The sequence below is a fragment of the Sander vitreus genome, chromosome 4, assembly GCF_031162955.1.
Source record: "Sander vitreus isolate 19-12246 chromosome 4, sanVit1, whole genome shotgun sequence".
NCBI lineage: Eukaryota > Metazoa > Chordata > Actinopteri > Perciformes > Percidae > Sander > Sander vitreus.
The window spans coordinates 16,575,742-16,591,693 of record NC_135858.1 but is presented as its reverse complement, the minus strand read 5'-3'; the positions used below and the strand labels follow the sequence as shown (position 1 = coordinate 16,591,693).

The following is a 15,952-nucleotide window of genomic DNA, read 5'->3' as shown; positions in this document are numbered from 1 at the left end:
CCCTCTTTGGAGCAAGAGCAGACGTGCAGCTGTGAAATATCACTGATCAGACATGCAGCATCAAGAGCTCAGCTTACTTTTGCAATGACTTAGACCTCTCCTCTCATGAGATCAGTCTCAGTTCATTACTATCAAGTAACAACACAGTGGTAGTACTGGTGGCCCACCCGGTGTTCACCCAAAGTGAAGTGTATTTTATCCGCCACATCACAGCATTGCCAGATGTTTGGCAGTCATCGTAATGTAACCTGCATTATCACAACTCTGAAGGGGAAACGATATGTTAGTGAGATGGTTGTTGTGATTGAAGGCTTTTGGAAAAGGTGTTTTAGATGTGGTTGTGCACCACTCTGTCCACAGATAACTGTTTTACTCACAGACTCTTTAACTAAAATACATTACTGCTCATTCTCCCACCATGCAAACCCTTTTCCAGAAATTGTTGCTTTAAAGCAGCTGTTTCCCAAAATAGGAAGTTCCCCTGGCCTTCCCCTGCTGCTGTTATGGAGGCAGAAATATGTAAACAAGCGGGAGGCTGTCCTTGTCTGCTCAACACTGCGAATCTTTAGTATGTTTTCCTCCTTGTGTTTATCAGTTGGGGGGGCAAGGCACAGGCCATTAAAGGAGTAGCAAGTCTCACAGAGATTGATATCTCTACAATGGCTAGAAATGTTCATCATCACATATCCATGAAAAGCTTGTTGTTACTTGGCTCAGATGTTGCTGACACAGTTTTGAAGCTGCAGTTTTTAAGTTAGAATATTAGACTCTACTCTCGAACCCCTATTTGTCATTGTATTTAAAAGATTTACTGAAACTCTAACACATGAAACTTTCCAGCTCATATAAAATAACTGCAAAATACAGCATGACAAACATTCTCATTTCTCACTGAAATCGGACACAACTGTCCAGTGACATACAAAGCGTAAGTTTCCATTTAATGTAAGCTGCTCTAATCAATATATTGTATACTAACAGTGGGTCTAAATGTAATCTGTAATCTGAAAGGTGTTGCTTGTGATGAAGAACCCACAGAGAATTATCACACTCAGCTTTACATGACGTTTTAGTGTCTTTGAGGTTATTGTTATGGTTGTACAGTCTGTAACTAACTGTTCTGCTTCACTCTTGCTGTTCTCATCAACTCTGTTTCCAGCAGAAAAGACTGCTTGAAATGCACTGTATTGCTAGTTGTACAATACTGTAGGTAGTTAAAATCATAACATATACAGTGCATGCCTTGTTATTGCAGAAAACAAATGTCACAAGAGACTAAAAGATATTTCAAGTTCAACATAGATTAATGAGTGCTGAGCTCCTGCAGCTGTAAATGAGCTGCAGCCTCAGTAAAACATGTGAAGTGAAACATCACCTGAGGCCAGGACAGAGGAGGACATGTTATAGCTGGGTATTAAATAGCTCTATCCTCAACCCCTCCAGCAGCTTGCCCAACTCTCTGTACCAGTATGCAGTCTTTACTTGTCTTCTAGGCTGCCTGCTGGTTGTTTGCTATGAAAATACTCCCTCTTCCATGTCTGTGCACACATCCTCCACACCCTAGTCTTAACTTCGTGCCCTTTCACGCTCCCTTGGTGCCCCTCTTCCCCAGCTTGCCCTTTCGGTCTCTAATTGAATTAGCAGTGTTGGAGGCAAGGCTCCTGATCTCAAGGAAGCCACTCCAAGGCCGATACTCACACTGGTTCTTTGTTAATTGCCTGCAGAAATGACAGCTATTTCCTGCCTTCACAGGAAGCCATGTATTGAAACCAGATTTCCCAGTGAGCACTACGTGATCTTGCTGTATGGTCAGTAGAGCACCAGGAGGAAGCAGGGACTTTGTGTTCATCTGCTCCAGCCTCTGTTTCAAATAACTTTTCATTCACAACTTGCTCATCAAAAAACTATGTCTCCTTTTTTTCAAAACTCTACACACAATTCCCAAAACTGCACACACAAAATGCAAAAAAGCCTCACATCTCCTTCAAAATGAAACACTGCATTCAAAATGCCATAAACACTCAAAATGAAGCATTTGCATCAAATGACAAACACTTTTTTCATAATAGTACATTTTTGGATATACCATGTACACACTGTTGTTCTAAATCTAAAGTCTTTCATAGGCTTATATCTACATTTAAAATGTTCTAGAGTGAAAGTAATCTGCTGAGAGTGGTTGAAAAGTGCACTGTAGTGGCCAGGTTGGTTCAGTGGGTAGAGCAGGTGCACATATACTCGGAGGTTTATACCTCAACGCAGAGGTCCAGGGTTTGAATCTGATCTGTGACGATTTCCTGTATGTCTTCTTTCTCACCTAGCTGTCCTATCAAATAAAGGCAGAAAAGCCCCAAAAATAATCTTTAAAAAAGAAAAGTGCACTGTAAACAATGCAATGTTACTGTAAAACAGAAAATATTTATTGGGCAAAACATTACGTTTGTAAGAGTACCACAGTCTTGTATACAGTAGCATGAAACAAGAAAACAAAAGTACAAACATACTGTGTGTAAACCAAAGGTATCATTTTTAGAATAAAGCTGATGCCATGGCTGATCCACGGTCAGTGGTGTTGTAGAGGACACCTCAAGGGGCCTGGTCTATTTGCATATTTCATTTAACAACATTTAACATTTAGATTTAGATTTTATTTAGAATTAACATTTTACTTTTTTATTTTACTTTTATAAACATATTGTTAACAAGTTTTATACACATTTCTTTCTTACAGTAAATGTTAGGAAATTAGCTAAATGTGTGGAAAGTGAGCTAAATAATCAAAATATATCAGCTATAAAATTGTATCTGAATTTTTACATTTGGCGCCTCATAGTTATATGTTTTAACCTGCAAAACCTGCAGCTACTCTATTTGTGATTTGAGCACTTATATAATTGAAGGTTGCACATATGTCACACAAATAACAGGGACTGGCTTAAGGAGAGAATGAGAACAACAAAGGGGGAGATTTACCTCACATGTGGTTAAATCTGTGCTGGCCCTCGCACTGTGCCAGTAAAGAAACAGGGTGAACATTATCCAAGGCACTCTGTACTCCTCCGGGAGCTCCGGCATGGAGCTCCATTGTGCACTTCGTAACTCAAGACCCAGACATGAATAGTGCTCATGGGATAATGAGTAGAAGGCCTAGATGGCTTGTGCCTTCTGTTGTCCTCCAGGTTTTTTGTTGTTGGTGTTATTGTGTGGATGGCCTATTGTTTTTAAGTCATCTGTTGTTTTACATTCATTGTTCCGTCACTGCTGTTCTTTCATTCTGCACAGATCATTAACTTCCCATTTGTGTCATCATAAACAATATTATGTCTGTACACGGGTTGTTTATTGATGTAGCATCAGATAGAGACGGTTATCATCTAGAGAACAGATTATTTCCTTATATTTATGTATATGTAGTATGGCTCAGCATGTCTGCTCCCCATTTAGCCAAATTACTGTAAAAAGCCAGAGGCGTTTGGTAGTTAGCAGCTCTTTCAAATAGCCCTCAAACATATCTCCTCATCTCATACATATTTAAGCCACATGCCAGATTCTTTAATGAGAAACACAATAACAGGATGGCTTTTTAGTTTTAGAGTTCCACACTTCAACTAGCTGAATCAGGGTTCAAACCTCTGTGTCAGCACTGAGGCCACATTCACCTCTTTGAAGGTACTTGAGCAAGGCAGTGAATCCCAACCTGCTTCTAGAGGCACTACTCTGTAGTTGACCCTGACTCCTGACCTTCCTGGAGGAGCTCATATTCAATTGCTGGTTCCTTGAATAGAGTACAACAATTTAGGAAAGAGCTTAAATTAGTAATTTAAACCCCCCCCCCCCTCCCCTTCACAGCTAATCAAAGTTTAGCAATCATAACTAACCACAGCAGGTCAAGCTTTGGATTTCTCCATGTTAAAGAGTTGTGCATGGGGCTCTAGAAGCTATACCCATACAAAGTTTAGAGGGTGCATGGTGTCTTTTTTGTGCCTAAAATAAAAGTGAAAAGGTGTAAGGATCAGACTAAACACTGTGTATATGTGCTATAATGTAAGATATGCTGTGTTTTCAACTCATCCAGCTAAAGTCAGCTTAATAAGCTTGATGGCTACAGCTGATAGCAATTCCGAGCAACTGTTTGTCATTTTAGCTGGCAAAATCAACAGTCACTTGCTAGAAATGAGGCCTGCTTGTTTTCCTCTGTCTTAAATCAAGGACACATTTTTTTTAATTACTCCAGATTTATTTATATTTTTTGGGGCATTTTAAGTCTTTATTTGATAGGACAGCTGAAGACATGAAAGGGGAGAGAGAGGGGGAATGACATGCAGCAAAGGCCCGAGGTCAGAGTCAAACCCCGGCCCGCTGTGTCGAGGAATAAACCTCGACATATGGGTGCCCGATTACTCCAGATTTTAAGTGGCGAATCTGCCACTGTTAACTGCATATGTTCCACGTGAGAATGGAAAGCTTGAGAGGCATACTAACAATAACTAGAGCTTAAGCGTACTTAATGGAGAAATTATTTGTACAGCCTTTACCAATATCTAAAGCTGATTTTAATTGAATTCCAGGTGTAAGATGAGAGCCTAATACTACTGCTGTGGATTATTTTTCATGCAGGAAGAGATAATAAAGCTGGCTTTGTCAGGCATGTTCTAAATGTCTTTTATTGACATTGTATTGGCTATGATACCTCAGCTGTGTGCTGTAATAATAAGTTTACTTTGTTCTTCTGCAGTGTTGAACACGTGTCTCTCTAGATTCAGTGGAATGTTAAATACACCTGAAAGCAGATACAATTATTATGTCTTTAATTTGATTTTCATACAAGTATACACTCTCTCAAATATAACTTGAAGGAGCGTATTTATCTATTTTATTTCTGGTTTGTATAGAGGATCCACTTATTAGAGGTCTCTGTCCTCCTCCTTCATTATTCTCTCATTAAAGCACCAATGCTAGCAGGAGATGGGCTGCAGGTTTCACATTTGTGACATTCAATTTAAGTTCCTAGGCTGTTCCTGATGTCATGAGTTTACAAATTTACACATCAACTCTGAATTCTACAGGCCTTCTGTTATGTCTTTCTTCCTTTTTCCACTTCCTTTCTCTAACAACAGGAACCGTTACCTCATACATATACACAAAGCCTCCCAGCTTATATGTCTAACGTCAAATGTGGCTAATTGTGCAGGACAGTCTGTCTGCTTGCTTTCTGTCTGAAGATTGCATGCTGTTCTGCCTTACAGTATGTATACAGTGCACATGAGGCAGTGACTAATCATGTCCAGGTTCTGTTATGGAAATAGAAATAAAGTAACTATTTACTGGTCATAAAAGCCACACGAATGTGCTCATAAAGAACTTGGAACAGTTTAACTACATCCACAGAATGGAACTGCAGGGTTATTAATCCTAATGAGTGTTTATCATGTATTTTATTAATTCTATGCTTAACAAGCAAATTAATGGTTTTGCCTTTGTAATGCATGATACAGGAACTTACACCAATTTGGCAAAGCTGATCTCAGTCATCTTTAGGCTATCAGTTGAAATCAAAACTATGGCTATATTGTGTTTCATGTTTACAGCCAAAAGAAGCCCATCATTGGTAAGTAAGGAATCACCAAGGTGATTACAATTTATACTGAGGCGGACACAAATGACTGTACCAAATTTTATGGCAACCCATCCAATAGTTGCTGAAACATTTCACTTATTGTTTTAAGTGAAATGTTTCAGCCATTCACCACAAATGTGTGCAAATCACAGTTAAGATTGGGGTTAACATGGGATGCTGGCTTAAAGTAAGCAAAGTTTACTCTGCTGTATCTGGGCAGATTTAATTGGCCCTCATTATGTATTCAGTGCCTTGTGAGCGCTATGGATGTCTCATGTGTCTTATTTGTTTGTGTCCAACATCAGATAACCTTATAAGCTAATTAACTGCTGACAGGAATTGGACATCATATTGACCCACATATATCAATAACTTGCTCCAGTGACATACTGTATTGCACCACGTAACCAAATAGTGTGACCTTTGGTTACTAAAGCCTTTTTATCAATGCTACAAACTGGGATGTAGCAACAGAGGACATACATACAGTATATTCAGAGCTGTGTGTTGTTATAAATTGAACCGTGTGAATGAAACATTTGCAGATGTGTGTCCCAATTCCATACTACATACCAATAAACAGTATGTGCTATATTCAATTTAATTTATTTATAGTGTCAAATCATAACAGGAGTTATCTCATGACACTTTACAGATAGAGTAGGTCTAGACCACACTATAATTTACAAAGACCCAACAATTCCCCCCAAGAGCAAGCATTTGGTGCGACGGTGGCAAGGAAAAAATTCCTTTAAACAGGCAGAAACCTCATCTGCCGCTGCCGGTTGGGACACAGAGACACTGATACAGATATACAGAAATATGATTCATAATAATTATAGCAGTTGGTGTGATGAACAGTGGTATTTATATTCTCAATAAAGATAATAGAACTATGACTAGAAATAATAGTAGTAGCATTGCAGGGCATAGCAGGGCTTTGAGGAGGACCACAGCAGCAGCTGCAATTACGATTTAGGTGCCACCCCAGTCCAAGAAAATCTGCGAGGCGGGAAAACATAAGGACTTCGGGGAATAAGCTACCAAACCAATCAAGTAGTGAGATGAACGCACTACTAAGGCTGTCGTTGTCAATGTCCACATGAATATTAAAATCACCTACAATGATTACTTTTCAGAATACGGACCTGAAGCGTGGTACACAACAACAAATATAATTGGCTGTAATGTTTTCCAAGTTGGATGTGAAAGATTAAGAACAAGGCTTTCAAACGAGTGATAATTTCTTTTAGGTTTAGGATTAATTACTAGGCTTGAGTTGAAAATGGCTGTAACTCCCCCTCCCCGGCCAGAGTCTCGAGGAATATGAGTATTAATATGACTGTGAGAAGTGGATTCATTAAGGCTAACATATTCTTCATGACACAGCCATGTTTTGGTAAAACAGAATAGATCAATATGGTTATCTGATATCAAATTGTTTACTAGTACTGCTTTAGAAGACAGAGATCAAGTACAAATTAAATTTTTCTATTATGTTATACTATTGCAGTGGTTGTTTTATAGTAATCATATAAGTCATAGTGTCATCAGTGTTCTTTGCCATTTTGTAAAAAAATAATCATAAAGATAATAATAGGCATTGCACTTATACAAGACTCTGTAACACTTTGTAATAGCCATGACTAATAAATGGTAAATTGATAGTTAATTAAAGTTAATAGTTATTTGTAATAGTAAAATAACTATTAGCTAAAGTTTAGTTTACTATCAATTTACCATTTATTAATGATGGTTATTATAAAGTGTTTAAAAAGTGTTTTATCAGTGTATCATTCCATCTTAAAATATTCCCAATCATCTTACAATTAAGATATGAATTTAAAATTAATAAAGAACGTATGTATTACAAATGTTTGGAATTAAGTAAGAGGTTCTATCACCCATAATCCGTGGTCTAGTGTTGGGACTATCAGATGCATCACTTTGAAGCATTTTGATCATAATTCATTGCTTTATAACTGCGACTTTGTCTCTCTGAGTGTCTCTGCAGGCTCCAGCATGTCAGTGGGCCATTTGTATTGAGGAGCATTTTATTGACTCAGTCCTTCTGCCCCAGGTCATTTTCAGTCATGCGGAGTATTGTTTTCTTCTCATTTGAAAGACAATCAATCACATTGACATTCTGTTTGCTGTTTTACACGTCAATGAAAGCCTTTCAAAAGCAATGGGCTGCTTTTAATCTGAGTGTCCAACTCGGCACTCTCCTGAGAAGTGTTTGCATGCTGCTGCTGCCTCTGCTGCTCCTCCTCGCACCAGTCAGAAGTCATCCTTCAAAACATACAGTTTACAATTAGAACAACGTATCATTAATACTGATTTTTAATGCATTTAGTTTGGTGTATTGTTTTAATGTATTTTAATGTCTTTGAGAGGAGTGTAGGGCTGGATTCTCTGGGGTGTTAGAAATACTTGCAGTGAGCTGCAGGGAGCAGTTGGAGGTCCCAGCCATCTGTTTCTTCATTGAAGTCCAAAGGGAGTGGTAATCAATAGTGACCAGGTAGCAGATGACACTCCCGATCAGACAAAGGGCACACTGTACGTAAAAGTACTGTTGTTCCTTTGTAAAAAATAAAATAAAATAAAAAAATAGGCCATACAAGAAAACATGTTCCTGTAGATATAGGTAAACTGCACTTCTCCAGCATAATTTCTGATTACAGTAAATCTTCCTCAAAACAGGATTTACATATAATATTACAATAGAACCAGAACCAGAGATGTCATCTTTTTTATTCCACACTTTCTTCTTCCTTCTTTAAACTGCCTACATTACCAACTTGACTGAGATTCGGGTGTGTTGTAGCAGCCAATGTGTCCTCAAGCTGCTAGCTTCAGGCAAAAATGAGGCGCTACAGAGGTCGCGCAGGCAGTTCCAAGTAAACATAAACATAGTTTAATGGAATTATACTGTTTTACAATTTTGTAACAATTTACTAAACAAACAGAAGAAAGGACATGTTATGCAGTGGTATACTTGATTTTCATTTCATGGGATTTAACATTTTTACTGCTTTATTGTTAGTTGTAACATCTTATACATACAAAAGTAGTTGCGTAGTGCATCACTTCATGCTTATCTACAATGATCAGCATCAAGCATCAGATCAGTCTGCGAAGTCTGTATCACTTTCTGTGTTACTTCTTATTGAACACAAGCACACACACAGAAGAACCGGTAAAAGGACACAAATATTAAGGTGCTGTAGAATACATTCACAAAATCATGCACCAGTGACACAGGTCTTCACAATAGAAAACACAGTAGCCTACTCAGTTCTCAGATATATTAGTACATTGTAAACTATTTACAGCCGTGAGTTGTGTGATGCCATTGGCAGTATCACCATCAGCTCTGTGCAGTAGGTATGACGGAAGGTTAATTGATACTGGATGGGTGAAGAGGAAATTGATAGTCCACTTAAGTTTTTAGTAAATGCAGTGGTTGTTTGAAATATGAAAAATACTTCCTGGATTTAGTTGCAATGAATGTTGTTTTTCTCTGTTGTGACTGTTTTTAAGACTCTTTGTAATGCTGTTGTAACTAGAATTGTTTAAAACAATTTATCTCATACAGCAGCGATGATATATATTCAAATGACTTTACATTTTAAAGAAGATAAAGTACCAGCTCATCTTGTGATACTATGTGAAGTAATCCTTTAACCAAGCAAAAAAGACAACCTGTATGCTTTAAAAAAAAGACTATCTACGATTTTACTTTTTCCCCAGTGTATCTGAAATAACCTTGGTGCATACCTGCTTGTACTGCAATAACAGCATATACAGTAGTCAGCTTGACTACCATATGTTTAGAAATATGGCTTGACTTTGAGGCTCAGTCAAGGACTAATCTTGGACGTGATGTCTTAGTGAAATCAACCAGATTGTCCCCAAAATAAAATCTAAGGCAAGCTAAAGGAGATTAAGATGAAAATATATGAAAAGACCACACAGACCCTCCATCTGCCTCCCCTAAAGCTCACTTTGAAGCCCTCCAAAGGGAAATAGTTGCTTTTGAAGAACAGGCCTCTAGCCACAATGGGTTATAAAAATGTTTCCACTGTTGGGATTCTGTACAGATAATGAAGCTGAGGCAGGAGCGTGCCTCAGCAGTGCTGTTTCTTGTGGCAGACTGCAGGGAGGAGGACTTGTCGAGGCTTCCTGTCTCCAAAAATGTTCCATTGTCTTAAAGGGCAAGATTAAAAACTCACTTTATGATAACACTCCACGTGCAGTGACCTGTGCAAAGTGACCAGCATGACTGTGTTCTCTGAAGGGGGGCACAATCAGACTTGGATTCATTCTACCTCCTTATCAGGTTCACTTGGCTGAACTTCCTCTGCACTACATTCCCATGGCCTCACGTATATATCTGCAGTTAGAGGCATCTATTTTTGGGATCAGCAGCCCTTGTTATCATAAGAGTCTTTTTATTCTATCAGGTCTTATGTTGTTAAACTGCCTTAGTGAGTGGGTGATTCTAGCACTATTTATATTGAAAGAACCTATACCTGATTTTAAAATGTAAATGTAAAATGTGAATTTAAAGTGGCTATATGGCTTTCAGTTTGTGTTGATTCTAGCGGCCACTTTGAACAAAAGCGGTAGTGTTTTTACCACACCTGCTGTCGTAAAGGTCTTTTTTATACGGTGCTATATTACCCACTGTATTACTGAGTTAGAGTTACCGTGAGGTCATATAGTTGTGATGAACTTTTCAGACAGAAAATCATTCATTTACAATAAGAGAATACGTCACAGATGCATGGTTGCATTTCAAGTGTTGCATACGGTAACCTAGCCTACTTTGAATGTATCGTGAGCTAACCAGGTATAACGTTATCACTTTAACTGTGTCATGAGCCAAAGCATTAAGAGTTAGTTGTAGCAACCAACGTAATAATAACTTTGATTTAGATAGTGCATTTTATGAAACCCACGGATGCTTTACACAGGTACAGGGGGACATGGGAAAAGAAAATAGTAGGCCAACACAAACACGGACTAAAAGGATAAACGTCCACGCTAAATGGAAGGGGGACGTATGTCATTGTGTTCCTTTATTGTTTTGGAAAGACCAGTTGTGTCATGTTTTACGGGGAAGTTCAAAGCTCCATTTATAATACAGACTACAATATGTGGACAGCAGATGAGAGATTTGGCTGTCCTCCAACAACAGACTAGACAGAGTATAAACTTATATGTCCACCACTGAGGCTTTACTCCAGGCCTGTGAAGCATCACAGGTGACCTCTCATACAGTAATGCTACATTTTAAGACAACCTTGCCCAGCTTTAATTGGGTGGACTTTTATGTTATTATGCAACGCATTCTCATGAACTGGTTCGTATGAGAACAGCCTGTATTATGTTAAATCTGTTTAGTAGATTTTCCTTTTGATTCTTTTTTGTGACAGCAGTGTCCACCTTGAGCATGTTTGGTTTATTATTAAAATATAACAGTGGATACATATGTGTCTATATATAGCAAAATAACTGCATTTGGGCTCCCAAAAAAGCAGATTTAGTTATTTTCCACACTGGTAATTTGGTTCAATGTTACTGTGAGAGGAAATCAATAACTTTTTGCTTCACAATCCTTATCCCAGAGATAACTATCATTGGGCAATTTTAGTTTTTTTATGGTAGGTTTCATGACAAAAAGATACTGTCGTTGTGAATGTGGGAAACCATTTGTAATTGTTTCCAGCAGCCAGTTTGGTTCCAGCGTTCCAGCTATAGTGTTGAATAGTTGACGTCACTCTACACACGGACTGATGGGGTAGTAGATTGGCTTCAGGTTCCTGCCAGAGTTGTGCGACAGATATGAGAGAGAGGAAGGGAGGATAGAGTAAAAAATAGCCTGCATGCCTGCTTAGCATTGTGTAAAATCAGCATTTGTACACAAAAGAACACTGGCATGGAACCACTGAATGAAGAGGTCCATTTTTTGTCTAATAAGTCTGACAATAACTTTGCTATTGCATGGTCATTTTGTAGTGCATTTCAGGCTTAAGTTATGTTCTGCCAATAGGAAGTTTGAAGTTATACTGATAATTCGCTCGGCATAACCATTAAAGAAGCTAACATAACCACGGGTAAGAAATGCATCTTGCAAACAAAACGTGCTTTGTCTGAAAATGGGACAAAGGACCCAGACACCCTGTCAGACTTGAGGAGAAGTATGCCTCGAGTGTGTCTCCATAACCCCAAACCCCATAAGTGGTGGGAGTTGTTAGGGGTAGTCGAGAAGTTCCCCTTGGCTGCTGAAGCAGAGATAATTGGACCCAGGTTTAGCCAGAGTTTAAGTATTCACATCTCAAGCCAAGTTTTGATCTTCACAACTTCTCTCGCCAGACAGCGCCTGTGTGATCAGGGTTGTCTGACTACGTGACATATATTGACAAGGAAGGAATCCTGACTCATTTCAGGTCAGGTGATGTTTTCTCCTGAGGTCCTACACAGGTGGATTATAATGTTTATGGTAAACATGTGGTGGCATGTGAAAACCAGTATCTGTCCATTGACAGAAGAAACGTTTGCAGGGGTTTGAATTGATCTGTCTGGGTGTCAGGACTTTGTGCTCAGTATTTGTTTAAAGGTTATAGGTCAATCCTATAGGAATAGTAACTTAGAGGACACTGAGTTGCTGTTGGGTCATCCGTCTCATGAGATATGAGGGCTGTGACGCATTACTGTAGAGTACTGTGTTTGTAAAGTTTTCTCAATGAATGACATTGGTTAAGCTTCATTTATCGGTTAATGTTTTGCAATTTTGAAATACTTTTTAGTCCAAATATCCATCCCCAGAGCTCAAAGTAATGTCTTCAAATTGACAGAAAACTCAAAGATGTTTTGATACTAGTGCTGATATGATAGCAAGGTATACTAAAATTAAACTTTTTTTGATACCTCGCTTTGAGAAAATTTATGTTTTTCTACAAAACCTTATTTTTTAAGAATTATTTAGTACAAGCTTTGATTTAAATCAGGAACTACAGTACTAGTTAAATGTTTGGACACACTTTGGTACTGTATCTGATTAAAGAATAAGTAAACAAGATCACAAATGTGACCAGACGTTCTATGCCAGCTTATAGTACTTGGTTTGGATACTCTTGTGACACATGTTGGTCAGTACAAAAATAGCGTTGATGTTAAATGCACAGTCCCATTATCAGAATGGCCATAGATTCATTTTCAATTTTTTAACTTAATGATAATTGGAAAAAAATGTTTCAGCACATTGTACATCTATCAGCAAAAGAGGACTGGATGTAAAAGCTGCTATTCCCAGTCTAAAAACCCACAGTCTACTTAACACAGCAGACTGAAAGAACGACTGGAAATTCTGACTGAAAATGGCCCCTCAAAGCTCAATCTTCAGCTACTTGAAGTGCAATCTGGCAGGGTGTCTGGAAAAATTCCTATGTTGTTATTTCACTGCCTGGAGCAAGACCTTTATATTCACACAGTTTTCATAAGTTTCAGTTTCATGCAGTTTTTATAAGAAACATTCTTCAACTTTTTCTCAAGTTGCACGAATATCATCTGCCCCAAACTGCACTGACATGGCTGCATGTATTTGTTTTACTAGCACAGGACAATGGTAAAACTGGTAAATCAAGTAAGTCTTATAGATGGAAACCTGAGAAAAGCAAGAGGGTCACTTCATCACACATAAGGAAGCACCTTCTTGACCTCATCGCAGCTTGTTCGGGTCCACATGGTAGCTTTCAGAGGGCTGCTGATTGTTCTCAGCTGCTTTATAACACAGTGATGAAACATGCCATCCCTCTGTCTGTGAGTGTCCAGGACTCTTGTTATGGACCCAACATTTTCTGCACATCCCTCATAGCAAGTAGTACTTAATCTGTCAACTCTGTGTGTGTGTGTGTGTGTGTGTGTGTGTGTGCGCGTGCACGGTGATGTATGTGATGTGTCTATCGGCAGGTCGCAGGAAAGAAATACACCCTGTGGGATGACTTCCTCGTTGAGGGCAGACGTGGCGGTCAGCAGGAAATGACCTTGCAAGATCTGTTCCAGTATATCAAGGTACGGCCTCCTTATTTCTCTCAGCAAGGAAACACACACTTTCTTCACAATCGGTGCTACTGAGTACACATTTTATGCATTTTTTTTTTTTTATCCCTAAACTTGTTCACCTTCCTCCAGTGCACACAATGGCCATTGTTTCAAATGATTGGCCACTTTGCACCTTCCATTCACAACTTCAGGACAACATTCTACCATCCTGGAAGAATGTCATGCTGTTGTTGAACCATTGACTTTCTTCCACTGCTTGAACGATGTTTGGAACCTTTTCCCCAATGCATATGTGTACTACTTATACATGGTCATCTCACTAATTATGGCTAATGTGTATTCACTGCAAGACAAAAAACATCAGATTTAACATTTTTAACCTCAGATAATATGTTGATTAGTGATTTTTAGAGCTGCTGGTTGGTGGATTTTGTCACCTTTGGACAGAGCCAAGCTAGCTGGTTCCCCGTTTTAAGTTCTTGCGCAAAGTTAAGATATTACAGTGGTACCAATCCTCTCTCTGCAAGAAAGCAAATAAATGTATTTCCAAAAATGTCAAGCTTTTTCTCCTAAGGCCTCTACTTATCTTCATACAACCTAGATTTAATGATTCGTAAGAAATGTCATTAGATGGGTAAACTGAGATTGTTTGAAACAACTGGATTACATATTGTGTTTTTAATACCTAAGATGCGGCTTTGTACAAAATTAACACCAAAGAACTAGTAATAGATAGAGTGGATAAAGTGGGATGTCAGGACTGTTCCAATCAAAGTCAAATTGTTGGACAGGTGACAAGAGTTTCCACGACACTGACAAATGCCAAACTGTCACTTCCACCATCCTAAATATCATACTGTTTGTTTTTCTGACTACATATAGAAAATAGTTGAGCATAAACTGGTTGATTAGGTGATTGCACCCTAGTGTCCCAGAATACAATGTACACTTATAGAAGACACTTTTACCAATCCCAATTGTAGCCAGGATATGTGTCTGCGTGTCCTGTAAAGTAGTAGTAAATGTGATGTAGTATAAACCTACCCTATTGCTCTTACATACTCAGTATAATGTCTTTATAATATGATATAGGTCACTTGCAACAGAAATGTCTGAACACATGACTCCTTGCCTGTTTGTTTTTTTATGCATGCACGTTCTTTCCCTGAACAGACGTTAGGATTATTGATCCTGTTGGAGTTTGTTCTAAGGAGGCAAAGGGAAAATAAATTGGCAAGTGATCATATTTGCTCATAGGTTTTGTTTAACCTATGACTGGCCGGTTCCCCTTGGTTTGTTTGTGGAGACACGGAGGAGCTTCCTGAACTGCTGAAGGGGTTTGAAGCCACAGGTCATCATCAGCTCTGCGGACTGCTGATCTCTGCATAATGCATGCAGGCAATACTCTGCTCTCATCTCTTTGTATGCATTGTCTGTTATATTGTACTGTATATTTAACTGAATCATTTCTTTGTACAGGATAAATATAGCTTGACCATCTGCGGCCTATACTACGGAACAGCTATGCTATACATGGGGCAAAAAGAGAGGCTCAATCTGAGGTATGTCTAGCCAAGACAAAGATACAGTGCAATTTTGCATATGCATGGCTACACACGGCACGCTACCCAGGGCACATATACAATCACAATAAGCAGCCTCCCCTTTGTTTAGAGGCTAATGGCAGGATGAGGTGTTTCCTCTGAGCTTGTGAGCAGAGAACATGTTGACACACTAAAGGCATCACTGAACACTGTCGAGTGAGACCAATCCTCCTCAGGTTTCCTTCTGTTTGTGGACAAGAGTTAAAGAGTTAAATTAGTGTGAACCTTTTTTTTTCTGGCATCTGAGAAGCCACATTTTTTTGGGCCTTTTCAGCACTGCAGCATTTCATAAGCCCCAGGGTGTTTGAATTTTATCAGGTGTCTCATGCTGTGAACTCCTCATCAATAACTAAAATACAGCAGAATATGCACCCTCAGGGATGTTTCCATTCCATGTAACTGTAATAAATCAGGTTTAACATAGACATTTTACAAGCAATGGTTTACTGAGTAAATTGAAATATTTGATTGTAATTATTCTATGCTCAAATCTTGCTGTGAGGCCTTCATGTTCAAGTCTCTGGGTAGTTGGTGTTGTTGGTGTTGTGGTTAGATTAAGCTGCAGGGGGAGAAGGGCAGAGAGCTGGCCATGTGGACACACATGACAAATGCTCTCTTCAGTAGTCACCTCCTCTGCAGTCACCCTGCTCTAAGCTTCCTG

The 15,952-nt window shown here is 38.9% G+C and overlaps 1 protein-coding gene across 1 annotated transcript in view; it reads left to right on the top strand.

Moving 5' to 3' along the window:
- uba7 (ubiquitin-like modifier activating enzyme 7) overlaps positions 1-15,952 on the top strand; it is a 37,609-nt gene that overhangs the window by 19,814 nt on the left and 1,843 nt on the right. Inside the window, exons 22-23 of the mRNA XM_078248700.1 lie at positions 13,595-13,696; positions 15,167-15,249. Coding sequence (XP_078104826.1) covers positions 13,595-13,696; positions 15,167-15,249 — 185 coding nt within the window. The remainder of the gene's footprint in view (positions 1-13,594; positions 13,697-15,166; positions 15,250-15,952) is intronic.